Here is a 27515-nt window from a genome sequence, read left to right as displayed (position 1 = left end):
CAGTGTATAAAATTTCATTATTGGTCTGTGTGATCTTCAATTTGCTAGTTAATGAAATTTTATAGACTACACATTTTTATCAGTTAATGAACTTTAAGTTAAAATTTGACTAAAATGAACAAATACAAAAATAGTTTGCACATTTTTATTTCCATAATGACAGTATTAACAAATATTCCAAGTGTACTATCACATGAGTCTTTTTATAAATAATATTTTGCCCCTTAACAGGCTAAAAAAATCACTTTCCAAATCTTTGTTGACACAAGTTGTACTTTACTAAGGCGTCTATTAGTTGTGAAAGTTTATATGAATGATGGGATGATTGGAATCTGAAAAAAAAAGATTAAAATTACTATTACACATGTCGCTTTAGGATGTACAGTTAAAATAATTTTGAAAAGATTTCCAACACTGAATGGTGACAGAGGTGCTGCACAAACGCAAAAAAAAATATTCCTTCCTGAATTTTTCTGCTAAGAAACAATGTCTGGTTTGTTGACAACCCTTTTGGAACAGGGCGGCTCACTCACACACAAGGCGCACCGTCGAAAAAAAAGAAATACATACACAAAATCCACATCGAATAAAATCCAGGAAATACCAAAAACCCAATCCAGAATTTTTAGCAGAAATAAAACCCGCCAAAAACCCAATTCAAAATAAGCATATAAATAAAAAAATACATATATAATCAGAAATACATGAACCAAAATTATCAGCGACCTATCCCGCTTATACTAAAGGCGTTTTCCCCGTCTCCCCCTCTCTTTACTCTGTTGTAGTCCCCCCCTCCGCGGAATGCAATCCTCTACGGGTCCGTGGTACAGATTTGAATACTCACCCTGGTGACCGCCGTGATAAACTTTAAAAAAACACGGACTAAAAAAATACTTAAAAAGTACCTTTTTCAGTCAGTGTAAAGAATTACAGCTACCATTATATCAGATATCAATTTAGTTCAAATTAAAACGTCAAAATGTCAATTAAGGAGGCTTTTACCCAGTGCAATATGTTTCTAATTAACAAGCCTAAAGTGAAGGATAAATCGGTGGTTTGTAATTTGATTAAAAGTAATATAAATTCAAAAGAATTTACAACATCACAAACTAAGACTGTTAAGCCTTTGACCATAATACATTCGATAGTTTGACCTTCGTTCAACTGGAACTATTTCATTTTTCACTCACTAGATGGCATAATACTCTACCCGGCATGCACTCAAAAATATACCTTGGCCGCGGGTGGGTTGAAATATTTGAATGCTTCCTTGTCACCCTCCCCTAGCGCTGTGGGAAAACGCCTCAGAATAAAAAAGCAGTCGCTGATAATTTCGGTTCATGTATTTCTGATATAATACGATAGGAGCGAAGGAAATCGATTAATTAATATTCCTTGGCCTTCTTCCACACCCAAGAATCCATTTGACCTGATGTACATCTGAACCGGCATTACCGAAGTCTACAAGCACCTCTGTAGGGAGGTTTCGTGATCCATCCACCATTCTGGTAGGATTATAACATGGCTAATTCATCTTAGGTGAAACCAAATGGCCTTACTATAAAGTAACATGATCTTGTGTCACAGTCTTTTACGATTAGAAGTCTAAGATAATTTTTGGATTTCTAGCACGCAGACTATACTAATACAAGCTCTTAATATTCATTTTAAATGGGGGTGGCGGAGTGGTTAGCACTTTCGCTTGTGGCACTGCGTGAAAACTCACAGCAACCCCTGCGTTGAGTTTGCAAGTTTTCTCCCCACTGGTTTCCCTTTCCATAAAAACTTGTCGAGGTTAAGGGTAATAGTTAGTGTAGGGAGCTGTTGGCATGAAAGGGCTTGCCACCACCCTCCTACACATTATAACCCAGCCACCTGAACTAATGGATTTAAAAGTCGCTTTATGACTTAGGCCTAAGGTTGTGCCTTGGGTATTCCCTTGGGTATTCCCATACCAAAAAATAAGTTGGCTTTTAGTCTGTATTTAGTTGGTATACACATTTCAGTTGGTATTAAGTTGGTTTTGAGTTGTCAGCATTTTTCAATAAACTAGTTAAAGGGGTAATAAGTGGATATTAAGTTGGCAGTATGGTTTTAGTTGGTAATAAGTTGTTTTTATGCCTAGACCACTTAATTTTTGGTAAGGGTTAGCTGATGTTTGAGCTGGACAACAAGAAATCCTCCAAATTCACTGAATATTTATCATGACAATATACTCACATTATTTCGGAAAGATGCACATGCCATGGAAGATAACCAACTAAGCTAGACCCTCTTCCAAAACACAGTACTACTTCTGGATCAGGGCTTGTTTGCAAAGCTGAAATTGTGGTAATTTAAAAATAAACCTTTGGTGGAAGTACAACAAAAATAATGATTTTTGTGTTTATAGTTTAGTGTTTAACTTACCTGGAAGGCTTTATTGCAAACCAAGTACCGTGAAATTTCAAAAATTTAAGTTAAAATATGCAAATTCCCCCAAATTAAGTTTTCAAATGGTGGGACAAAAAGAATAAAACCCAACTTCAATTTTGTGGTTGGGGCATAATGATATTTTCAATTGTAACTATGATAATAAAGGATAAATTTACATATTGTACTTTAATTATTTGTAGGAAAAATTAAATTAATTTGAATGGCTTTTTTTATCAAAGATGAAAACTGAAAATTCTTTATCTTATATATTAAACTTAATTTGGAGCTCTGTAATTGTTAGTACATTACTATTTAATCTGTCTTCCTAAGATAGTTGATATACATCCATAATTTTGGAACTTGTGCTTTTCATCCCCAAATGGTTCCTTTCACCCAAAATACAGTCTCCTTATACTTTTAATATAAAAACAAAGGCAAAAAAACATTTAAAAGGCAACCATCAAGTTATAGAGGAACCAAATATAAATATATAAATTATATTTTAGGGTAAATGACTATGGTGAGACAATTTTCAGTGATGCACCAAATCCCCCTCATGCTTGTAAAGTAAGCTCCTTCCGTTTAAAAAAATTAAATCATTGGTTCCATAAAACACATCTTCTGAGAAAATTGAAGTGCAGCATAATGCCTGCAGATCATCTCAACATAGTTATTCTCCCTTAGTATAAATAAACACATTCTTGGTATTCTACCTTTTAAGTACTTGTTGAACTTTAATATGTCAATGGCACTAGCATTTATATTTTCTTTAACCTCGTTGCATAAAGATTGCGCAGCATTTACAATATTTTGCTTCCCATCCTCGTAATTTAATAATGAAACAATAACCTCCTTTTCATATGAATGGCCATTTCTAGAACCTAAAAACAAAAAAATCGAGGAGTTAAGTTGATTGCAAAATATTTTCGTTTATGATTTTGGTATCCACAAACAGGACAGTGTTAGCAGATTTCCGAGCCCTAGGCAAAGTCTTCCAACCTTGCCCTTATAGGTAGGTATTTTTCAAAAGTAAAATGATAATAAACCTAATATTAGAAACTGGGCCCTAGGCCATAGCAGGGCCCTGTTCACAAACAGATCCACCACAGTTAAAACATGAATGCCACATGTAAAATTACTATGGTCTTTTTAAATTAATTGCGAGGACTAAGCAATCAAAAAACTTAATTGACAGATTCAAGTCAACTTCCATCTTGTTCAACACTAAAGGTGTTATTATATTTAATATTTTAATTATATGCCTTTTATTTAAAAAATAGTGTAATGATATTTTATGCTCTTTCTAATGCCCATATTTTGAATATTTAATGAGCCCCAGTTAGATATAATTTCATAATGGAACTAGATTATTGATTAGAATAATAATTATTCTGAATAATGGGGGCGCTATATTTAGCATTAATTCCACCTTCAATAGAATGAAGAGCCTCTTAAGTGTTAAAAAAGGCATTGACACTTCTTAGTTCTTACTTCTTTACAACAGTTCTTAACTTTTTAATATATGGTTCATTTTTCATTTTAAAATTTGTGCACTACTCAAGAGTTAGCTAATCAGAAATTACCATTTTCTTCTGCTAATTGCATTATAGTCTATTGGCTAGGTACAAATAAATCAACTTTTAAGTACCAACTCAAGGGACCAGGAACTTTAAATATTTTTTAACTATCGGTTCACTATTTCATTGCGTAACTAAGATATGGTAACCAACATCTCTCTTTAAACAAGTATAATTTCCTATCTTCAAAATTGAGTAAATCTTATCCTGTCTACCAGATTGGGTTGAATTAATTTATGGAGCATGTCAATTGTTTCTTAGCACCATTATAGAAAAATGCAACATTAAATGGCAACACTGATGTTCTACAATAACGATGTAGGAACTTATACAGGGCGTTTCAAAAGGTTATGCTAAAATTACAAGGAGTTTTAGGGGGTGAGTTGAGAAGTATGCCTGTTTTTTCCCATTTTCCTATGATGAGTTAAAAGAGCGCTAGAGAGCTTCAAAGTTTGGCCTACTAGCTCCTGGAAGTAGGTTGCAACAATCACAAAACCAAGCAGCAGGGAAATGCGAACATTATGGTTTGGGTTCGTATGATAGGTAAAAAAGGACTTTGTAAACAAATAGAGGTAACCAGTGTAAAAAGGTAACTTAAACAGTATTTAAAGTCCCTGCTGCTTGGTTTTGTGTTCAAGTTTGGTTACGTAACCAAACTTGAAAAGTCAGGGATCCCCAACTGGCTTCCCAAAAAGTTAGTAAAACATTTTTGCTTTACATAGTTTTCCTTCCAATTAAAATGCAATTGAGAAAAACAATTAAATTGATTAGCAAAAAGCCACATCAAACTCTGTGGTTAGTTATTCTACCTTTGAAAATCTAAGCATAATTTGTCAGAAGAAAACATTCAAAACGTAATTTATTAAGAAAAATACAAGTTACAAAGCTAGAATAGCTTATTTATAACCCACAGGTGGAAACACAGGAAAGAAGGAAATGGGATTAACGGTAGAATAGAGAAACTTCGGACTGCGGCAGCGGAAAGTCCAATGAGATTGAGCGGAACGCACGTCTGCGGGGAGGGAGTTCCAGGTTTGGATAGCACGGAAAGCAAGGTGTCATTGACGTTGTTTGGTCCGAACCCGTGGTTTGAATATTTTTGCTGCATGACCCCTGGTCTTGCGAAGAGTGTCTAATTTGAAGAGAGTGGACAAATGGAGAGCAGACTGACCCGACCACATGCTCCAGATACACACCAGATCATTCCACACAACCGGATTAAGGCACTTAAGGCCCTTAGCGAGTTTAGTGAAACGGTTGTGCGCTTTTGTAAGTTATCCCAGTCACTTTGAACAGGCGGGCTCCACACTTCGGATGTAAAGTTGATATAGAGCAAGACAAGGGAGTAGTACAAGGTAAGTATCAGCCATGGGAATCTAAAATAAAAAGAGCAACTCGTCAAGTCGGTGATAGAATTAATTTTTTTCACAGCTTTTGTGCAGTGGTGACTTAGAGTTGAGGGAGGAGTCCATCCAAACTCCGAGCTCGCGCACCGGAGAATCACTTGTCGGGATAGTAGAACCACCCAAAAAGTACAAAGCACAGGGGTTAGCATGCCCAAGGTGGTTCACTCCACATTTAGAGACATTAAATTCCATTTTGTGATCTTTAGCATAGGCCACCACAGCCTGGAGGTCTTGACTGAGGCGCTGTTGATCCAATGAGGTGGAAACTTGGTTGGCTAATTTTGAGTCCTCGGAAAATAAGTAGAGTCAAGAGTGTTGGACCACCTGTGGCATGGAATTAGTAAAAACGGTATAAACGATTGGTCGAAGCACACTCCCCTGGGGCAGACAAGAGATTTGTGGTGCAAGAATGTTTGGCGCAAACTCCATGTTGAGAGGGATGGAAAAAACTGGTGTCCTCCAGGAAGGCGCAGATGGGTTCATCAACCAAGCACTCTCTAATTCGAGCAACGTGACAGGTGTTGGCAATAGGGCGGTAATTGGAGGGGTTGTCACGGGCACCAGTTTTATGAATCGGAGTGATGTTGGCACTCTTCCATTGCTGTGGTACAATCCCTGTAGTTAAACTCATTGTACATGATGCATAACGGAATGGAGAGCGTATTGGCTAGGAGTTTAAGCAGGAACGGGTGTAGCCCATCGGGGCCAGCAGATTAGGTAATGTTCAACGACAGCAGTTGTTTGTGTACAAGAAAAGGAGTCGAGAGAAGGCTGGCCCTGCCAGGGGTGGGATGCACAGTAGATGGCGAAAATGATTGATTGACCGTAGAGGAAACAGAGATAAAATGGTCAGTGAGGATAGTAGCCATCAAACTTGGATCAGTGACAAGGTGGTCATCAGAGGCCTTCATCGTTGTAATGGTGAATTTGGTTTGCCACAATCTATTAACATGACAGAAGAAGACCTTCGTGTTGGAAGCAATTTGCGCAGTGAGGTCAGCTTCAAATTTGGTTTTAAAATGGCGGGATTTCTGGAAGCGTACAGAGAAATGAGACAGAAAAACAGGACAGATGACTCTAAAAGGAATAAAATGCTGGATACTGTCTCGAAGGATGGCCGCAAAACGGGACCAGCAGAATTCAACATCTCCAGAGCCAAATTCAGCTCGCCAGTCGACCTGGGAGATAAAGGTACCGAACGAGTCGTAGTCCCCTTTGAATAAGTCATGACATAGGCAGTGAGGCACCGTTGGCGTTGACCAGGCGATAAGAGAATGACATTGTGGTCACTTTTACCCAGGGGAGGTGTAACGGGGAGCTGTGTCAGGAAGCCTTGGTTGGTTTATTTATTTATTATAGTTGGACCACGTGTGGAGAGATGGGGCCACAAGTCCTGCAGTGGGTATCTTATCTTGAGCTTAAAGGTCGACAGCGGCGGGTTTTCTGAGAAGTTATAAGGGACGTTTGAGGGAGGCCAGCCGTCATTGTGAACCTGGGAGCTGATTAACGATTTAACACTTGGAAACCCTGAGTTTGTTTTGTACACGCGCTATCGGCTGGACAAATAAAGAACTTTCTAAAGGCAATTATGTGAACTTAGTTTTTTAATACGATTTGAACGGACAGTACTCAATGGTCAAAACTTGACCCCTCATACCCCTACAGAGGGAGCTGTTTGAAATCTTAGACAGGGTATTCTTCAATAGAGAAGACAAGGTACAGTGTACTAGGGCGCTGGAAGACATAACGTGATTTAAATAAAACAACTGGTTTAATATAAATAACTTAAACAGAGTTCATACAATATTTCAAAAACCATTTTCCCTGATATTTCCAGCGTAGTTTTGAATATTTTCCAGGTTTACTTTTTAAAACAATAGGGGTCTCTAAAATGTTAAATGCATTACTGTTACACTTTCTAATATAGTCAAAATTGAACGTATGAATTCAATACTTAGTAATAATTTCAGTAATACTAAAACAAATTGCACATAATTTGGAGTTCTCATAATTATTTTCCCTGATTTTTCATTTTCCCTGCCTTTTTAGCTTTAAATAAATTTCATTGATATTTCCCGGTTTCCACTGATTTCCATGTTTGTATGAACCCTGTTAAAACAATAACTACATTATTTTCAACTGTAGAATGACACTTGTGAACCGGAGCTGTGCTGACAGAGAAGTGATTAGGGCTACGTTCAGTGAAGCTTAACGGTCTTATACCGTTTTAAGTTTGCGTTGATTCCGTTGAGACTTTTTATCCTGCCCTGTTGAACGCTATTTTACGATTGTTGTAATTTTTATAAAATATCGTCTGCTGTGGCGTCTGCAACTAGCTTTCCCGCGTGCTGTGACGTCACGATTCCGTTTAACAACGAAGAAACCGGCTGGAAGAGCAGGTTCAAATGTTTCAGCAACGGTTCAGCAACTCTACGTCACACCGGAAATGGAAAAAAGCGTACAGTAGAAAACCGGTTCCGAAATCCTGCAACGTTTAATTTGTTGCAAGCTACTGAACGTAGCCTAAGTCAAAACTGTTCCTAAACGTTCGCATAAATCATGACGTCACTATTGATGACGTAATGTAAATTATATTGGCTAGGCCCTGATTGGCTGTTGATATTTGAAAATGACAAATCATATTACAACAGGGTGTGACAGTCGATGGACTGTATAGAGTAGTAGCACACCGTAGCTTTGGCCATGGCCGCCATTTTGGTCGCAAATTTATTATCTTTAGGAGTTCGCGTTTTTTCGAAATGGTCAGTGACACCAAGGACCAGTTTACGTAGGGATAGTTAAAGTCCCCCAGCAGTATTACTCAGAGTGAATGGTTGCATAGAAGCAGAGGGTGGCTAGCAGGATGTCAAGCAGTTTAGTATAGTTGTCAAAGGCGGGAGAGCAGTAAAGGAGGCAGAACAGGAACGATCGTCCCTGGATGGAACATTGAACAATCTGGAAATCCAGCCCGTTATTTTCTATTATTTTGAATAACATTTATCTAACCCCAACTAAAATCTCGCTCATTAGGATCCCTAATGCTATCAGCTATTTTGACCTTTCTGTGGTAAAGCAATTATGTTTATTAAGTTTGGGGATATATATCAAAAGAATTTCAGGAAAGAAATATAATAACCAGTATGACAACAAATAAATTATTATTGAGTTTTAAGCATTCGGTGTAAAGTGGGTTTCTCCATTTTTACAGCAAACCATTAGTTTATTGATAATATTATGCATTAGTAGATTGGAAGTTATACATGTATAACGGATGGCGGTCCCCTTCCCTGTGATACCACAACGTAATATACAGAGACAGTGAACTTCCACCAGCTATATTCGAGATTAACCCTCGGTTAATCAACGTGCGTGACTGAACACAAATCTAAGCCTTTGGTAGTGTAGGTGGAAGAATCAATTTTACCAATAAATATATTAAACAATTTATTTCTTATTTAATAAATTCTTAAATAAACAAAATCAAATAAAGTATTATAATAATTAATTTCAATTAAGTCCTTTTTCTCACCAAATACTCCATGTCCCCGCGCCTCTGTTAAAATCTTTCGCTCTCGATTTCCACGCTTCTCTTTTGCGTTTAAAACTCAAAGTCCCTTTTATATTAGGGAAATCCAATATAAAAAATAAACTAATAAAAAAACTATGTTCTTTTGCGGCGGCGGCGGCGACATCTGGTAGGAGCGGTTTCTTAACTTCGATTGCAACGGATGGCGGGAATTTTAAGCTCCATCCGTTGTACATGTTTAAAAACTAAATTACTCTTTTGGTACAGAGTACACTACATAGCTTTTGGCCATGGCTACCATTTTGGGCACAAAGGACAATTTTGCTGAAATTTGGGTATGTTGTACTTCTGACCATGGTGAACAAAAGTCTTGCTGGGCACAACTTCCAAAAATCTTGGCCACTAGGGCCCGGCAATGATCGGCGATTTACAGTTGTAACATGTTTAAAGATCATCACTAAAATCGTATTCCCATTACACCCAACTGTTGTAACATTTTGTCGCTCTCATAAAGATCAGGGCTCACATCGTATTCCCTCCAAGGAGGATTAGTGAAAGGAGGCAAAAGGCTTGTAGCCTAGGCGCGTAAAAAGCGCGAGAGAGGTGGAAGGAGAAACCACGAGGGGGTTTTTTGGCGGACAATGGGACATCACGTCGTTATTTTAACAATTTCTCTTGATGGTGCTTTCGTAGCTTTTGATTATCTGCAGGGTATGCATATTTCCATTTCTTTTTTTATTCTTGGAAGTCCATCTACCATATGATGGTGCTCTAACTCCTGTATTCTTTGAACAGTCGTATGTCCAAGTCGCTGATGCCATAACTCGGTCTACCCTGCTTTACTTATAAAACTTATCTTTTCTTCCAGTGGTGGGATTTCTTTCAAATCAGTTACCACATAGCCATCCAGAATATATAAATTACTGTCTGATAAGTATGCCTTCATATATTCCTTGTCTTGTTCATCGTAAACTGTTATAAATCTTTTACCAATGACCGCTGATCTACTTTTCTTGCTGATAATAGGTTTCTGGTATATTTAGGTACGTATATAACATTCCTTAAGTAAACCAGATTTTCACTGCTGAGACATTTTACCATTATTGCGATATCTCCTGTTCCCACTATATCAATTGGTGAATCCATTTCTTTATAGTTGTAAAACTAATCCTTTCTGTTTCAGAAGTGGTGAGTTGCTGCTGAATCATACACAAAAGTATCTCTCGGTAGCTGCCATCATACATGTAGCGGATGCATAAAATGATTGGGCTACTCTACCTTTCTTTCGGGTACCACGAAATCCATTCCGTCTTGTATAAAATCTACGGATATTATTACTTCTGTGATTCAATCTGCAATCTTGTGTTTTATGTGCTTGTCTATTACAATTAGAACAAGTTATTACTTCATTGTTAAATGGGCTTTCACGAGAGATATTTCCCATTCTGTGACAAGTGAAGTATTCGGGTCCCCTCTGCTGAGATGAACCTCTTTTAAAATTTCTTCTACCAGTCGATCTTGCTTGTGATGAAAAAACTAGAATGAGCATTTGACTCAAAAGACTCTTCTAAAGCGACCTGTTTCTGCCTCTCATATTCTGAAATTAATAAGGCTTTTACATTCTTGGGTGTGAATTGTGTGTCATCCAATGCATATGCCCGTACTACTGTATTTTCATATTGGGGCGGTAATCTATGTATGAGCTGATATGCGGTTTCATCATTATCCAACTTTTTCCCTGCTTTATCCAACTGGTCAGCTGTACTAACGACGTAAGTACACTGGCTATACAGGGTGTCTCAATTTGCTCGATCAGGCCATTTTTCTCAAAATGTATTTATGCTAGGGTTCTGAAATTTTCAGGGTTTATTTGTTAGGTATGGAAGGCTTTGGTTACTAAATTTCAGAAAAATTGAACGATTTTGTGCAGTTTTGGAAAATTTATTTTTTCACCAGTAGGTGTCACGCAAAATGTTTCAATAGAAAAGTGTAAAAATAATTTTGGTTCGGTTGAAAAAGACCTATTTTTCACTGAGTTTGGAGGTCGGGGGAAAAACAAGTTGTACTAGCAGGCAATAGCCTTTAACGAATTGTAGGTAACATGCATTTCAGTTATAAGATTTCGAAAAATAAACAAATAATAATTAGCCCAAGTGACAAATGTTTTTTAATGACTTCTACAAAATGTTTTCAAAAATGCCACCTTCTGATGCAATGCACAAATAGGCACGATGTTGCATATTGTGAAATGCTTCCGAACCATTTCTGGAGTCACCCGGCGACATGCTTCGATGATTCTTTGTCGTAAATCTTCAACGCTCGTCACAGGTGTTTGGTATACGTAGTCCTTTACGTATCCACAAAGAAAAAAGTCGAGTGGTGTTAGATCAGGGGATCTTGCAGGCCAACGAACAGGACCAGTTCTTCCGATACATCTTCCAGGAAACTCGTCGTTTAGATATGCAACCACGTCACGATATTGGTGAGGTGGCGCCCCATCTTGCTGGAACCAGATGCGTCTGTACTCGGCCAGAGGAATGTCGTCCAACACGTTGGATATTTCATTTTGGAACTCCAAGTAGTTTTGACGATTCAGACGATTTGGCAGGAAGAACGGGCCAATAATTCTGTTACCTAACAGACCAGCCCACACATTTAAGCGAAACTGCACTTGGTGGCGGTGAGGAAATCCCCAGTGTGGATTCTCGTAGTCCCACATATGTTGGTTTTGACGGTTGAAAGGCCCATCTCTTCCGAATGAACATTCGTCGGACATCAGTAGTTGATCGTTAAAATCCTGGTGTGCGTCAGCCATGAGGCAAAACCAATTGCAGAAGTCGAGTCGGCGGTGAGGAAATCCCCAGTGTGGATTCTCGTAGTCCCACATATGTTGGTTTTGACAGTTGAAAGGCCCATCTCTTCCGAATGAACATTCGTCGGACATCAGTAGTTGATCGTTAAAATCCTGGTGTGCGTCAGCCATGAGGCAAAACCAATTGCAGAAGTCGAGTCGGCGCTGTCTATCACTGTCATCCAGTCCTTGGTGAAGTGTCGCTCGATAAGGATGAAAATGGTGTCTTTTGAGTGTTCTCCAAACATAGTTTCGATCCAACCCTAAGTCAAAGCTGGCAGTCCTGACACTCGCTCGAGGATAGGCGACAAAGTAGGCAAGTATGGTGTTTTCCATGTCGATGTCCTGAAGACCACGACCACGAAACTACGGATTGATATTACCCCAGTTGTCGAAGTCGCGGACCACTCTAAGAACCGTCGTATGACTTGGTTTGCAATTGGGAAATCTTCGTCTAAATAACTGACTTACTAGAGTAGCATTACGACGACCTTCTCCGTAAAATAATTCTAGCATATGAGCGCGCTGATCTCGAGTGTAAAGAGGCATCGGCCAAGCTGAGATAATGTTTTAACTTTGAAATGTAAACGCTTTAAATACTACTCGGACAATTGATATTTCACGTTAAAAAACAACAAAAGAAAAATAAGCGTAATTTTTGGTCTACAAATCTTTGTTTGATGATCTTACTCGTAACCACGTCGAAATGGAAGACGCGGTCTTTGTCTACTTTGTCTAATTAGGTGTTGAACGTAATAATTTTCTTTAACAATAACTTTTTGCAGATCTGATTATTAACTACATAGCTGAAAGCACAAGTTCCCTAAAATAAATGTACATGTGTGTTGTGATTATGTACGATTGTTTACGTTAAAGGCTATTGCCTGCTAGTACAACTTGTTTTTCCCCCGACCTCCAAACTCAGTGAAAAATAGGTCTTTCAACCGAACCAAAATTATTTTTCTATTGAAACATTTTGCGTGACACCTACCGGTGAAAAAATAAATTTTCCAAAACGGCACAAAATCGTTCGATTTTTCTGAAATTTAGTAACCAAAGCCTTCCATACCTAACAAATAAACCCTGAAAATTTCAGAACCCTAGCATAAATAAATTTTGAGAAAAATGGCCTGATCGAGCAAATTGAGACACCCTGTATATGCTGACATTGATTCAGGAGGACTGTATTTCAAACTTAGAAACTCTGAGAGTACCGCTGCAATACGTGCCCTGGACTTGGGCTCGTGGGTATCCGATAAGATATCCCAAGCTTCTTTGGCAGTGGCACAAGTTCCAATAATTTTCTTATGTTGGTTATCAACAGCTAAATAAACTCTAGAAAAGGCAAGATACTTAGGTAGAAAACAAAGAGCCCTATCTTCTGGTTTAACACCCTCACCAGTTGGTTCTTTATCTGTGCCATCTATTATTCCCCAGACTATATTCACACAATACCATCTACATATCTGCCTTCCATTGACTATAATTATCATCATTAAGCTTGTCAAAAGTGAAACTGGTTGCTAAAGATGACTCAAAGTTACCCTCCGCCATATTGGATTTTTGGTCTACTTCTTTAAGCCTTGGCCATATATTGAAAAGTCCAAAAAAACGGTTAAAATATTCTTTGCACTTTCCTTTACGTGAACCACGCTCTGCTACCATGTTGGAAAGTAGGCGGATAAATCAAACGTGATTGCTAGTAACAGGTCTAATATTATTTATTCCATTAAAGTAAAAGTTTAAAATATAATATATTATATTGAATTAGTAGTGACCACATATTATACATATTAGATACTTGGGGCAGCTCATCCTTCACATGCAATCACCTCAAGTGCAATTCACACAATGGCACAACCTCTCAGCCTACAACACTAGTGAATGTGTCATTAGTTAATATAGAATGTCGCCACTAGATAGCGCCACCCTAGGGTTCATTCTGGTTAAGATTTAAGGTCAATAAACTCAAAGGTCATGGTAAGTACTAATTAACAAATTAACAGATAAATATACTATTTCTAACAAAACCCCATTTTTTCTCCTTCCTCCTCTCTCGCGCTTTTTACCCGCCTAGAATGAAAAAGATTAAGGCCAGCATACGGGAATTCAGATCCTTCCATTAATCGTCCTTGTTCCCTCTATACGCAACTTTGGAAGTTTCTAGTTTTTAACCTTAACCTCGCCTGGAGCACGCACTGCAATGCATAGTGATTTTCGCGAAAGCACTAGCTTCCATATACATGATGTTATTAATGCATTCAACTAGGTGGCACAAGCCGCAAGTTGACTTAGCCCACGACACGATTATGTACATTCCATTCATGATTAATAAATATTTGATTTTGATTTTTCTTGATTTGATGAAAACGACGTATTTCTTTGGGTACACCAAGTATATCAACGTGCCTTTTTAAATATGAAACTAAAACAAGATATGGCAAATAATTCTGATATTAAATCAACGGCAAACTGAGAGACGCGAGAAAATGACGTTTCATAAGGACGGGTATTTATGCGCGATGTATTCCGAGTAGTTATTAAGATTGGCACTCACGTCTGTTTTTATGTAAATGATCTGTTTTTTTCGCTCATACGATAATTTACAATTATGTCGGTTTTGGTACTAAAGGTGACCGGTTATGGTTAGCATTTGCCGTATGGGACTACAATAAATCTGGTACAAGTCTGCTTGCTACTTGTAACCCACAAACAGATCGACCCTTTTAAAGGGATCCGAAGCCTACGGTTGACTTTTTTTGAATTTATCTGTACGATTATTTTTTCCGCTTCGTCTCCACGTACCATTGGTGCCTACTTCTTATTCCCACTATACCCAACTTATCACAAATCACTGCAATACAGGCTGCGGATCCCGTTACAGCAAACCGCAAAACCTAAACTTAAATTGCAGAAAAGTTATAAAAGTTCGGTGTAGTGGGAATACGTTGGAGAAGAAATAGGATTTTAGACATGTTACAACTGTAAATCGCCGATCTTTACGGCCAAGATTTTGATTTTTGGAAGTTGTGACTGGCAAGACTTTTGTTCACCATGGTCAAGTACAACATACCCAAATTTCGGCAAAATTGGCCGAAGGACATTTTTCGATAGGCACTGTGCGGGGTCCTTTTTTAACGGCAGGAAAACATGATGTCTCGAGACAATTACTTTATATTAAAATAATACGAAAATTTTCTGGTCCCCAAGTTGATACTAAAATTTTCTAACATTCTATTAGTCCAAGTTAAGTTCTAACAACTTATTGATCACTCATCAGCAAATTGGTTGAGATTGACAGTTTTAGATTTGACTTGTGGGAGTGAGTGAAAAGAAAATATTTTATCACGAGACGGTGGTGCAGACATTTAGCCAAGATTTTGGAGTGCCAAGAGGAGCCGGGTTCTATACCAGCTTGTGGCACTGAGGGAAACTGAGCTACTCCTTCTGCAAATTATCCTACCATTGGTTTAAGGGGTTTTTCCCCAGAGTTCTTATGTTTCCCCTTCCCATAAAAAATTGTTGAGGTTAACAGTAATAGTAAGTGTAGGTAGCTATTCTCTCGTGGCATGAACTGCTTTTCGCCACCCTTCTACAGTTTAACCCAGCCACCGTACCTAGTTCTTTGCGGTACACCAGGCAAGCTGTTTCGTAGCTGCAGTAAAAACCCTTACACGTTTTGAAACAAATGTTTCATTGTCGGTTTTATCACATTTGCGCATTGGTAATAAATTACGCTTGCTTGAGTCCAGGGGTAGCTTCTCCTTTTTCAATATTAGGGTGAGAGGCTCTGGTGGATCTGGTGGATCTAATGTGAATTGGCAAGGTGATTTTAACACTAGTTCCATATAAAACTCAATTTATTAAAGAAAAAGTTATTAATACACAACTTAGTATCATTTCTTATGACCTAAAAACATACAACTGAACTTTTTACCAGACGCCTGATTAAAGAAAATTTCTACACAGAACTAGACAAGTATTTTTCCTATGCAAAGTATAAAACACCCGATTAGTCTGGAAAAACCAGTACAAACTCGCGAGGTACAGGAACGTCAAGAGAAATATTAAACGCTCCAATGTACTACTGCATTCGCATATTTTACCATTATAGCATTCATTAGGGAAGATGTGTAGCTATTAGAAATTAAGCAATTTAGTTTCAATGATATTTCCAGTCTAAAGGGTTATCATTGTAAAGTGGTTTAAGCATATTTTATGCAATGGCAAATAAAAATTCGCATTTTCTTGTCTCCAACCAAGAATGCCAAGCTCTTGAGTAAAACTTTCGAACATGCATACAAGTTATTAAATCTCTGCCGCATCCCCCTCCCTTTGGTTTGTACTCTCATGGCGGATATTGAAATAACAAAATTATGACTTAAAATTTCTCCCATTAAGCAAAGATTTCGACCCATCAGGCCATTCTTAAACGCTGTACTAAATCCATAGCTGCTTTGGTCGCTGACCTAATTTAACGTTTTCTATCCACCACTGAGCTTCCTACGGACTAGAAGCGCGTCATTGTAATGCCGATACCAAAGGCTGGTTCGTAAAACAACCTTGATGAGTACCGGAAAATCTTTAAATATTGTCTGAGAATGTGGTGGCTTCCACTGTTACCACCTATCTGAAAACTCAAATGCTATCACCTAGGCTGCATACAGGTTTCGGTATGGCTAAAGCATGGAGACAACTTATCTTGCGTGTTGATTTTAATTTCAAGTGTTGGACACTGTCTCCCCACCAACTTCTTCATACTAAACTACAGAGTTCACGGTTCCTATCTTTCAGTACGATAATTTTACGTGGTTTGTCCCATAGCTGAATATGTATGGTATCCTGTTTCTTCTGGTGTACCCCAGGGGCATTTGCTCTTTACAGTCTAAGAAAACGACGTTAGCTCTGGGGCTGTCTCTAGACTCTATTTATGCAAACAATGTCAGTCTGTTTCGGGCAAATTACTTTCCCAGTGACTGAGACACACTTCCATCTGACTGGAAATAAACTTTGTCCTCGAGCTCCTGCTGGAAGCTCCCACTAAATTTAAGGCCCTCAGTCTTCATTACCCTGGTCCAACCCTCTTTGTATACGTAAGCAATCGAAGGCGGCCATAAAACACACCACTGAGTTTAAATACCTAGGGTTTATTCTCACTTTGACATTTATGGCGTGTGTCACTTCAGCAGAAGTTTCCCAGGTCTAAGGAGTAATTGGCTTTCTCCATCGGCATCTCTATGAAGGCCTTTGAAGTCAAAACCAACTTTAGTCCTATCTGGTGTCCACATACAGAGGCTGAAAAGCACCAGTTTAAATTGATCCAAAGGAAAGCCGTATGTCAGTTCTTCTTGTCTTGTTTTGAATATAAACTTTATAATTCACAAAGCTAATAAACCGCTACCTTCTATCTCAGATGCAATCACATCTTGAACTCTGAATCCACGTGGGTCTTCATGTAGACCTAACTTAAGGAAAAAAACGTATCCAAATTCTTTCAATTCTAAAGCTACCGGAATTGATGGAATCCCACCATTTATTCTTAAATTACTTAAAAATTAAATTGCACAGCCTTTATGTAATATTATAAATTATTCGCTAAATAGCTCTATTTTCCTGAGTCGCTTAAGATTGGAAAAGTGGTTCCTCTATTTAAACAAAAGTCACAATACGGACAACACCCATTCTGGCCCCCTTCTGGCTACGGGCTGGACCGGAATTAATGGCATTAAAAGTTGCTAGATGACTTCAGCCTAAGGTGGTGCCTTGGGTATAAGCCTAGCTGATCATTATTATTATTACCTTCCCAACAAGTGTAGTATATATTTATCACCATTTCAAACCCCTCTATTTTTTACATAAGCAGCTCTCCTTTGATGACTTTGTGGCTATGCCACTGACACGAGATACATTAGCTACATTGAATTGAATAAAATTTATTATGTCATGAAACAGTGTAAAGCACACCATCAGTTCATAACGCAAAAAAAACTTACCATTTAGAAGTTCATCACTCTCTAGATTGTAAAACGATATTTTGTACCTTGATGACAGCTTTTGCAAATATTTATCTTTACATTTGATGGTATTCTTATAAAGTGTTAATTTGTTAGATTTCACCAAACCTTGAAAGAAAATAAAATATACTCAAAAATATTTTGTTTATGCACATATGAATAAAGAATCATTCTTGAATTTCACTATGCGCACACAAAAATAACAATAAACCTATATTAGGGTGCAGTAACTTCTTTAGTCGCACCAATAAGCTAACTGCCATTCCAAAAAAAAATTGCTGTGGAGATTAATTTAATTCTACAGAAATAGTGCCAATTGATTTCTTAAGATTAACAGTATCTCCAAATAGTTATATCCAAGTACTTGTGTTTAAATTGGCCAAAAAAAACAATGGTGTTTATTGTGTAGAATAATAAAAATATTAAATATGACCAATTATACCTGGTGGTTTTTATTACTATAAACAATAAATAGTAAAATTACTGAAAAAATAGGGGTGGGTAAAATACTTGGTGACACTAAATAATTTGATCAAATGCCAAATTAAATCTTCAATAGGGGCTTCAGTAAAATCATACCTTATTTACTTTGAATTCAAAAATTATTAGACATTAGACCGGAAGAGAGTAATGCTATTTTGATTGCTGTATAACTCAAGAGAGAAAAACCATTTAATACTAGCGCAATAGACATTGTTAAAAGGAACAATCTATCATAGAATTTGCACCTCCCAACTGGGCCTGACTAGTAGTTGCACCTATGGCAGATTTGAGTAGAAGCATATTGTAGAGAAAGAGTTTTCTACAGAAACTAAAGACAAGTGTTGCCAACATCATACTGCAAAATTCTTTTTTTCAACATTTTAAAAGAAATTGCTATTAATTTTTGTTAGCTAGGATAATTAGATTAAAAGTATAATAAGTTTATTGACTTAAAATAATTTAACCACTAGTTTATCAAACTTTAATCCAATTCATAATGAATTGTTTGTTGTTTTACCCGCGTGTCCGTCACGCTCTTTCGTTCGATGTGTCTGTCAGTATTAGACTACGCCTCTCCGGTTTGGAATCCTTATCTCAAAAAGGACATTGCTACTTTGGAACGTGTTCAGCGGGGTTTCACCTGATTTTACCTGAAGTCTCCGAGTGCTAACTCGCCCGGCCATGTCTCGTACGATCAACCACTACCGCTTTCGATTCGTAGGGACATTTGCGACTTGGTTACGCTGCCGATATTTACCAGGTCAACGACATTCAATCTCAGCAACTTTATGACCTTTAATACTTGGCAGTCTTGCCCTACGTACTATCTAAAGATTGCCAGATGCTTGGCTTTGGATAGTTCCTTTTTCTTTCGGTGTGCTAGGATCTGGAACTCGTTATCCACCAACATCAGAGAGATGGCCACTCAGCTTTCTATTCCTCAATTTCACAATTTAGTATCAGAATTTCTTCTCGGCTTTTGGCTCTCTCAAAATTCTAAATTTGTTATGTATTTTTCTTTCTTGATAATTTTTTGTAGCGTTTTCTAATCATAATTGTACATTTATATGTTTGTATTGTCTTGGTAAAATAAATATTATTAATATTATTCAAATTAAAAGCTTGTTTTGTTTCATCAGTTGTTCATTATAAGAATGGTTCGATAAAGTTGTACACAATACGAAGACTAAATTGTGCATTTTGTTTCGCATTGCACTTTTTTGTTAGGTCACATTTCCTAAAATTGACATTTATATTCGGTACTTTTGTCTAAGAAGCCATTTTTCTTCTTGTAACTTACTTCACCAAAACATTCAAAAAATGGAATAATGGCAGCTATTCTTGAATTGTTTTGCAAAATTTCCGTATTGCGCAAATCTATGGCGAGAAAGAAGTGTCTCATTGCAGCCCTCCTAAGAGGCTATTATGAGTAACAGAAAAAGTGTGTTTCACACTAAAATACCTGACACTATATTTCCTTTAAAATTTTTCATTTTAAATTTGGGCCAAGGAAGTTACATTTAGAAATTTACTAGCATTAAAAGATAATGAAACAATACTAAAAAATTTGGATTTCATAAATTTCAGCAGCAACTGCCAGCAAATCATTAAGGTTGCAGTATAGAGTGCAAGCAGTTGATGCGGTTTTAAAAGTTAGTGACGTCACAGCCGTAGCTTCCGTAATGGTTGTCATGAAAACTAGCGTTTTTTCTCAATAGACGTTTAACATTGGTGACGTCACAGGGTTTCAAGCTGCTGGCACTCTATACTAGATTTTTGAAGTACAGTGACATTCGGAAGGCAGTTTACTCAAGTACCTTTACAAAATGACCTACTCGGAGGAGATAGAAGTAGTTTATCGGATTACACAGTACATTTGTTTTACAAATTCAAGACTTCTTATTAACTTTACTAACAATAAGACAAAGATATTGCTACACCTCAATCACTACTGTATTGAACTCACCATTTGAATCATATATACTAATATGTGGAATTCCTAGAGTTAAACACCAAACAATCACATTTGCAATTTGTTGAAGACAAACATGTTCTTCATGAATAACGATCCCAATATGAGATGGAAGTTTCTCAAAATGAGAGATTTTACTTTTAGTCCTAATTAGTAAATCTTCGGGAAGAGATGACAACCCACTAATGTAGAACTCTTTGATGTACCAATATAAGCGGTCAAAACATTCTTTGATTGTTATAACAACAAAAACTGAGACATGTATAACAAAATAAAGTAGGTGGTATAAAAAATACATTTATAATATAATAACCGGCTACTTCTTACTCCCATTAGAACTATGCCGAGCAGTCGACTACACTCCAGCATGGAAAAAGGAAGTTTTTTTTTTAAATATAAAATGGTGTCAATCGAAGGCCACGAAGAGTGACGACGTGTGCTTACAAAATTATTTTTCTGTGAAGGTGGACAAATATCTGATAATTTAAAATGGGATTCATGTTTAGACAAATAGCGCCATCTACTTTAATAATCATAAACTAAATATATGAAAAAAAAAGAGCCGACGGCAGGGGTTATAATAGAGATGATGACTATAGGCTGTTCTTATTACAGCCATAGAAATAGAAATTAGACTATTTCTATGATTACAGCTGTTGGATAAACGTGCAGCCTATTTTTAGCGGCAAAAACATCTAAAATATTGGGCGCTCAAGTACTAAACTCATTACCTCAGCAACTGGCATTACGGCAAACCTCTTCAATGGATCAAAGCGTTTCTCTCTCAGAGGTCCAACTGGTGCCAGTTGGTGATACGTAGTTCTCACTCTCGCCCCAGACCAGTGGAGTTCCACAAGGATCGGTATTTGAACCTCTGCTATTATACATAAAGTCTTCCCCCTGCTGTCTCTAACGCCTTTGTCAGGCTCTTTGCTGACGATACTAAGCTTATCAACGCTCTGCCGCTTCCCACTTGACCAACTGAACTTCAAGCTAATCTCACCAGGGGCAGGGTCGCAGACTGAGTCTAAGCCTCGGGCCACACTTTCGACGCAACAAAATCAAATGTTCTTCATCCTGGTTAAGCCAATTCCCTACCTACTATCTCAATACCGAAGAAATTCCTTCAACCACTTGTGTTCGAGACCTTGGTGTTCAAATGGACACTAAACCAACTTTCTCTGACCGGTACCGTGTTTACGGGACTAGTCCGACGTTCTTTTTATTACAAACACCAACTTTAATACTTTCCTCTTCCCGCTTCTGGGTTTTTCTTCACCCGTTTGGTCACCACGCTTTTAAAAAGCATATAACATTTATCGATAAATCCATCAACAAGCTCACAAATCTTTTTCGTGTATATAGACGCTTCAATAAAATATCTTCAAAGAAATTGCCAAGAATTAATATTTTTGATAGCCAGGACCGGTAAGTCACTGTTTATATAGTGCTGGTTAAAATGGAAACTTTTAACCTATACGGTATGCAAAAAGTGTTCCCTTTTAACGAGGTATCTTTTTTTGACTTAGCTAAAACACTACGTTCTGTTTACAGGTAAAAAGTTCCATTATATCAACAAGTACTAAATAAACAGTGAGTTGCAGGTCCTGGCTCTCGGAAATATTGCTTCTTGGCGATATCCTTGAAGGATGTTTTATCAAAGCGCCTATTAAAGGACAAGTCCACAACTTAAAGGGCAACGCAAGTGAGCTGGCATTTGTGTGAATATGTATGCGTGGTCTCGCCAGTACTGAGGGGGGGTACAGAGGGTTAAAAAGCACGTTACTTTTTCTTTATTTTGCCACAGAGCTTGCGTTGCTCTTTAACTTCGCCAATAGGTGTTTTAATAAAATACGGGTGGTCAAGTGTAAATGTTTTTTGGAAAGATTTTGGAAATTGAAGTCCACGTGCGAAACGAACATGCCAATAAAGTTTTAAAAAGCTTATAAACTCATGACACAGAGAAAAACATTTTATACTTTAATTTTTTGGTTTTATTTTATGGAAACACCCATTCCTTTCCATACCGTCCCTTCAATAACGTCACACGATCTTGATGAACTCTTCTACATTCTCTCAGGCAACAGCCATTTACCCGAAATGGACTTTCTAAAATGTGCCCCTTCAACCATCACCAGATGTCATGTACGAAAATATTTTATCCCGCGAAATAACTCTGCTTTTCCCAAGCATCGCTTTGCTCATAGCATCATTTCCGCCTAAAATACGTAACCCCAGGAATTAGTTTCCAAAAGTCTGCCACCCTGTTCCTGCGAAAACTACAGAAACCCTCTGATCGCCTATAAGATGCCTGTGGTAACTTTGGTGCAATCATCTCCGAAAAAGCAAATGCAGGATTTAATAGGCCCTTCAATAAAACATCGTCAAGGAAATAACCAAGAAGTAATGTCTGCAAGAACCAGGACCTGCAAGTTACTGTTTATATAGTGCTTGTTGAAACGGTAAACAGAACGTTATGTTTTTGCCATGCCTTAAAGATATAGTGTCAGAATTTTCTACGTATATGAAGTTTTTTCATCAATTATTGAAAAATATATTAAAGAAAAATATAGTTATAAAAAATTTGGTATAAATATAAATATTCACGATTAATTTCAAATTATAAAATAGAAAGATAGCGTAACTTTTTTTTATCACATACTGTCTACGTCAGAGATAGGTTGATGTTTATTGGTTGCTACTAGAGCGAGCTGGAGATAGAATTTTTAGGGGATTACAGGAGCAAATTTTACTCCCATAGCTTTCTTTTGATCCGAGTTTCCCGCTTTCGCACGCTTTAAGACCCTCATTCGATGGAAAGTAATGGAAAGATAAGCCACTTTTGTTGTTATTATTACTGCAGGAAGGAACTGCGCAATACACTGTGGCGCCCACGGTCTTCGGTGCTTTCGGTGGCATCTTTCCGTAGAATATAAATATTGTTTTAATGACTACCTCTCACTGTGGAAACTGGCAGAAAAAGTGGCTGTCCGGTCCTAGAGAAGCTATTGGATGAAACGAAAAGGGGCGTTTCGGAAAACGACTCGAGAGGGAAAAACGGGTGATTGTTCCGCGCTTTAAAAAAAATTGGTATTCTCTCACTGCGATGAATTGGGGGGAACAAAAGTGGGTTTTCGGAAAACGAGTCGAAAGGGAAAGAGTGGTTAATCGGTCGTGTTGGGGGGAAAAACGACTCCAGAAGAGCAGGCGCCAGAAAATTGCTGTCTGACGGAGCCGCGAGAGGGGAAACAAGTGGGCCCGGCAATCCCAAATAATAGTTTCACTCGAGCCAAGCTTTACGAACACACGAATAGTAGTATAACCGGTAACGGAAACATGAACAAATAAAATAAACGGTCGAGAAAAACCGCTCGAAATATTTTTGTGGGTAATATGGGAACCGCTCGAAATATGTTTGTGGGAAATATAGGGGTGACAATTTCAAAAATTACCCAGAGTGGTTGGGCTAAAGGGTTAAAAAACCAACAGAAGCGATTTCACCACGTTTAGAGATGCACTTATGAAAACCCATGCCGCCCCCTCCCCTCCCTTCACACCTAGGGGCTCAGGGAAGGTGATAGCATAGTTCCCAAATTCCACAGAATGGCTGGGCTCCGAAGAGTCGCCAACAATAGATAGGAGCGCTCGGTGGGAGAGTCGCCATATCTTACCCTCCCCCACCCGAATTGAAGCGAGAGAGGCAAGCGCTGTTGCGGAAACCGTGTGCGAACGAAAACGCCAAAACGCCAGAGACGGAAACGCCAGAAGATCGCCGAATCCCGATTGCCTGACTTGCAAGGTTGTTGGTTGTCTAAACCGCGTGAATTTAAGGGATGAAAAGCTGGTATAACTATAGCAGCATATGGCTAGCTTTCTACGGCCTTTCCCTCTCTGGTTTATTCTCACTTTGACATTTATGGCGTGTGTCACTTCAGCAGAAGTTTCCCAGGTCTAAGGAGTAATTGGCTTTCTCCATCGGCATCTCTATGAAGGCCTTTGAAGTCAAAACCAACTTTAGTCCTATCTGGTGTCCACATACAGAGGCTGAAAAGCACCAGTTTAAATTGATCCAAAGGAAAGCCGTATGTCAGTTCTTCTTGTCTTGTTTTGAATATAAACTTTATAATTCACAAAGCTAATAAACCGCTACCTTCTATCTCAGATGCAATCACATCTTGAACTCTGAATCCACGTGGGTCTTCATGTAGACCTAACTTAAGGAAAAAAACGTATCCAAATTCTTTCAATTCTAAAGCTACCGGAATTGATGGAATCCCACCATTTATTCTTAAATTACTTAAAAATTAAATTGCACAGCCTTTATGTAATATTATAAATTATTCGCTAAATAGCTCTATTTTCCTGAGTCGCTTAAGATTGGAAAAGTGGTTCCTCTATTTAAACAAAAGTCACAATACGGACAACACCCATTCTGGCCCCCTTCTGGCTACGGGCTGGACCGGAATTAATGGCATTAAAAGTTGCTGAGAAATGAAATGTTCCGAAAATCAGACCCTAACCATGATTACAATTTTGTATTGTGGAAGCTGTGGAGGGGTAAAGGATTTCGAATGGATTTTGTTTGTCTGCAGAGTTCGTCGTAAGTGTCGTCTGCTATTTTATTTTAAAGCGGCCTACGACGTTTTCTTAGCATTGTAGGATTTTATAACCTATTTTCAAGCGTAATATTTAATCTAATTAATCTTAGAAAGGGAATGTTATTATAAATCATGTATTTTTATAATAATTGACCATATTTAAGTGATAAATTCGTTTAATTTTGGTAATATTTCGTCGCTTAAGTCAGCGCCATGTGTAAAAGGCCAAGGCCCAAAATAATATTTGCCTACTGTTATCTTGGATAAATTATTTGAGCGTTTTATTTAAATATTAGTTTGAATTAACAAATTTAGATTGTATAATTTCTTACTAAAAAGGTAACATGGCTCACCTGAATATTTTAAGAACACTTCCAGAAAATACCGACCCAACCCTTCTTTCAGTGGCTATAGACCCATTTTGGTGTTTTTGCAAACACTGTTCATATTTTAAATTAATCATGATTTTCTGTTTGCGTAAACATAAAACAAGGGAAATGCCTGTAGGTTAAATATTAGGTTACACCTATTATCCACGTATGTGTATTTTTTTGGGTTATCATTTTTGACTGCGTGTACCTCCTAAGCTCAGATTTGTATTGTATTCCTTTCTCAGGAGAGTTCTAAAGGTAAATTTTGTTTACTAGCCCGATGTTAACACCAAACCCTTCATTTTCATGGAAGCAGCCTTAGTGAGCAGTTTTAAAGAGGGTCTTTTTAAATAATTTTTCATTGACATTTCTGTCAAATATATGTAAATGCATTTATAGGTACTTGGCAGCAGGACATCATGCAACGTCACCTATGCTTTTTGCTATAGATATAAATTTTCACTCAAAATGATGGCCATCGCCAAACTTACTTAGTTAAATAACTAAATTCATATTAACACGTTAATAGGAATTTGATTCTTAATATACGTAATATTGGTTTCAAATTTTGCAAATGTGATAGAGACCGCTATTATTTGTTGAACTCTACCTGACAAGGTTTATGATTGAAAATCGTTAATAGATTTTCAATCCTATTTATACACACATAAACATATAGTAGGAATATCCAATAAAGCTTATTTTATTATTATTACTATTATTACTAATATTATTATTATTACTATACAAACATACACGCATCTATGCGGCTTAAAGGTTTGAGCATGTTGGTATGCATCGGCTGGAGACGCATGACTTCTTCAAACAGATTCTTACCTTTGTGTCGAAAATAGGAAAAGCCGCATTCACATGCACCTACCCTCTGAAAAGATGCGAGCGCTCCCGCAATGTTTGGATGCTGTTGCGCGTCCCAATGTTTCAGATCGCTTCGGCTGAACCACTTCTTCAACCAGTTTGGCAGCGATTCATGACATCATGTTTTTTAATCTTTAAGAAAATCAACAATCGTGGATTTTTTGCGCCTAATAAAATATTAATATTTTACAAGAAAATAATCTTCCAGCTTTTGGCATAATTAAATTAAAAAAAATTTTCTTTGTGCATTCGTCTTTAATTAGATGGTTTTAAAACGTGACAGAACTGCATGAGCATACGTACTCCTAATTACATGGCTATACTACACATGCCCAATTTTCTTCAAAACTCACTGGAAATTAACGTGTGAACAAACAGATTTCCAAACTCTATTAACCGCAGATAAATCAAAACGAGGGTATGTGTGAACGTGGCTAATGTGAATATATGTTCATACGTATATACACTTATTCATGTAAACATACACATTTATACATACACGTGTGTGTATGTTTGTATGTATATACATAAATATATACATGTGTAATAAACTCCTTTCAAATACTGAAACTACAGAGAGATTACACGTCTTATATTTATTTTTGAGGGAAGACGCCAATATAATGATTTAATAATACTTTTATTTGTTCATACCTCCACCTTAGCTCACTGTTCTTCGGTTCCGGCAACGGGCACGTCTAGCTACACTTACAAGGAGACATCCCGAAGTGTAACCCACCGATTTTGTTCAAACTCGGGGGATTGGTAGACCTTCATGTAACTTGAAAAATCCTAAAGGGAATATATTCAATGGGCAACCGTTTTGCCATGGCAACGAAAAATGTTTTTGACAACAACAAATTTAAATTTTCCCATTGAAAATAACATGGGATTTTGACCTCAAATTGATCAAAAGTTGATCAGTTTTGATGTTTTTTTTATCAATTTGCAACAGATGGAGCAGACAAAAGGTACTTTAAAATTGAAAGTCCCGCCATCTGTTGCACGAAGACGAAGGACGATGGCGCCACCGTCATTCGTTGACGGAGGAGTTTCTTATGATTTTAGAACGCGAAAGATCCACGTGCGAGAGAAGACGTTTTTCTTTTTGAAGGTTTTTCGAAGAGCTAGTGACCGGTTAATGCTGAAGATTGATTGGGCTAGTGAAAGTAACAGAGCAAGTAAAATGGAGTTCCTTGTAAGAGTTTTTCTTCCTTATCTTTAATTATAATTTCAAGCCAGTGTATTCCTATTGTTATTGTATTATTTTATTTCAAATTACCAACGGTAATTAAAACATTGTTTTATGCTAAACAAATTGGTGTTTAATTCCTTCTACGGAAACCGATAGGCTGATTCCCAGTCGAGCATATTGTAACGACGGTGCTCGCCTTGAAATAGATAAAATTAAAAGCAATTGGGAGCC

The 27515-nt window shown here is 37.6% G+C and overlaps 2 protein-coding genes across 4 annotated transcripts in view; one reads left to right on the top strand and one right to left on the bottom strand.

The window, feature by feature from the left end:
- LOC149933321 (uncharacterized) overlaps positions 1-7003 on the top strand; it is a 33904-nt gene extending 26901 nt beyond the window's left edge. For all 3 annotated transcript variants that reach the window (XR_016473049.1, XR_016473046.1, XR_016473048.1), the window contains 4 exons: positions 3371-3427; positions 4906-5347; positions 5424-5524; positions 5605-7003. The gene's annotated coding sequence lies outside the window, so the exon portion shown is untranslated. The remainder of the gene's footprint in view (positions 1-3370; positions 3428-4905; positions 5348-5423; positions 5525-5604) is intronic.
- Tango14 (transport and golgi organization 14) lies at positions 136-20633 on the bottom strand. The gene is made up of 5 exons (XM_090156744.1): positions 20239-20633; positions 17769-17897; positions 3129-3296; positions 2221-2320; positions 136-332 (listed from the first exon to the last, which is right to left on the bottom strand). The coding sequence occupies exons 1-5, from the start codon at positions 20540-20542 to the stop codon at positions 242-244; spliced, it is 792 nt and encodes a 263-aa protein (XP_090012870.1). The 5' UTR covers positions 20543-20633; the 3' UTR covers positions 136-241.
- Between the last annotated feature and the right edge of the window lie 6882 nt (positions 20634-27515).

Source organism: Leiobunum rupestre, chromosome 8, assembly GCF_980474605.1.
Source record: "Leiobunum rupestre chromosome 8, qqLeiRupe1.1.hap1, whole genome shotgun sequence".
Lineage (NCBI taxonomy): Eukaryota > Metazoa > Arthropoda > Arachnida > Opiliones > Sclerosomatidae > Leiobunum > Leiobunum rupestre.
This window is presented reverse-complemented; position numbering and strand designations above follow the sequence as displayed.

Coding starts and splice junctions, on each gene's coding strand:
- Tango14 (XM_090156744.1), bottom strand. CDS start 20,542: ATGTATTTTTTATACCACCTACTTTATTTTGTTATACATGTCTCAGTT. Junction 3,297..17,768: donor GAGTGATGAACTTCTAAATG/GTAAGTTTTTTT, acceptor TTTTGTTTTTAG/GTTCTAGAAATGGCCATTCA. Junction 333..2,220: donor GTGCATCTTTCCGAAATAAT/GTGAGTATATTG, acceptor TTTTTTTTTCAG/ATTCCAATCATCCCATCATT.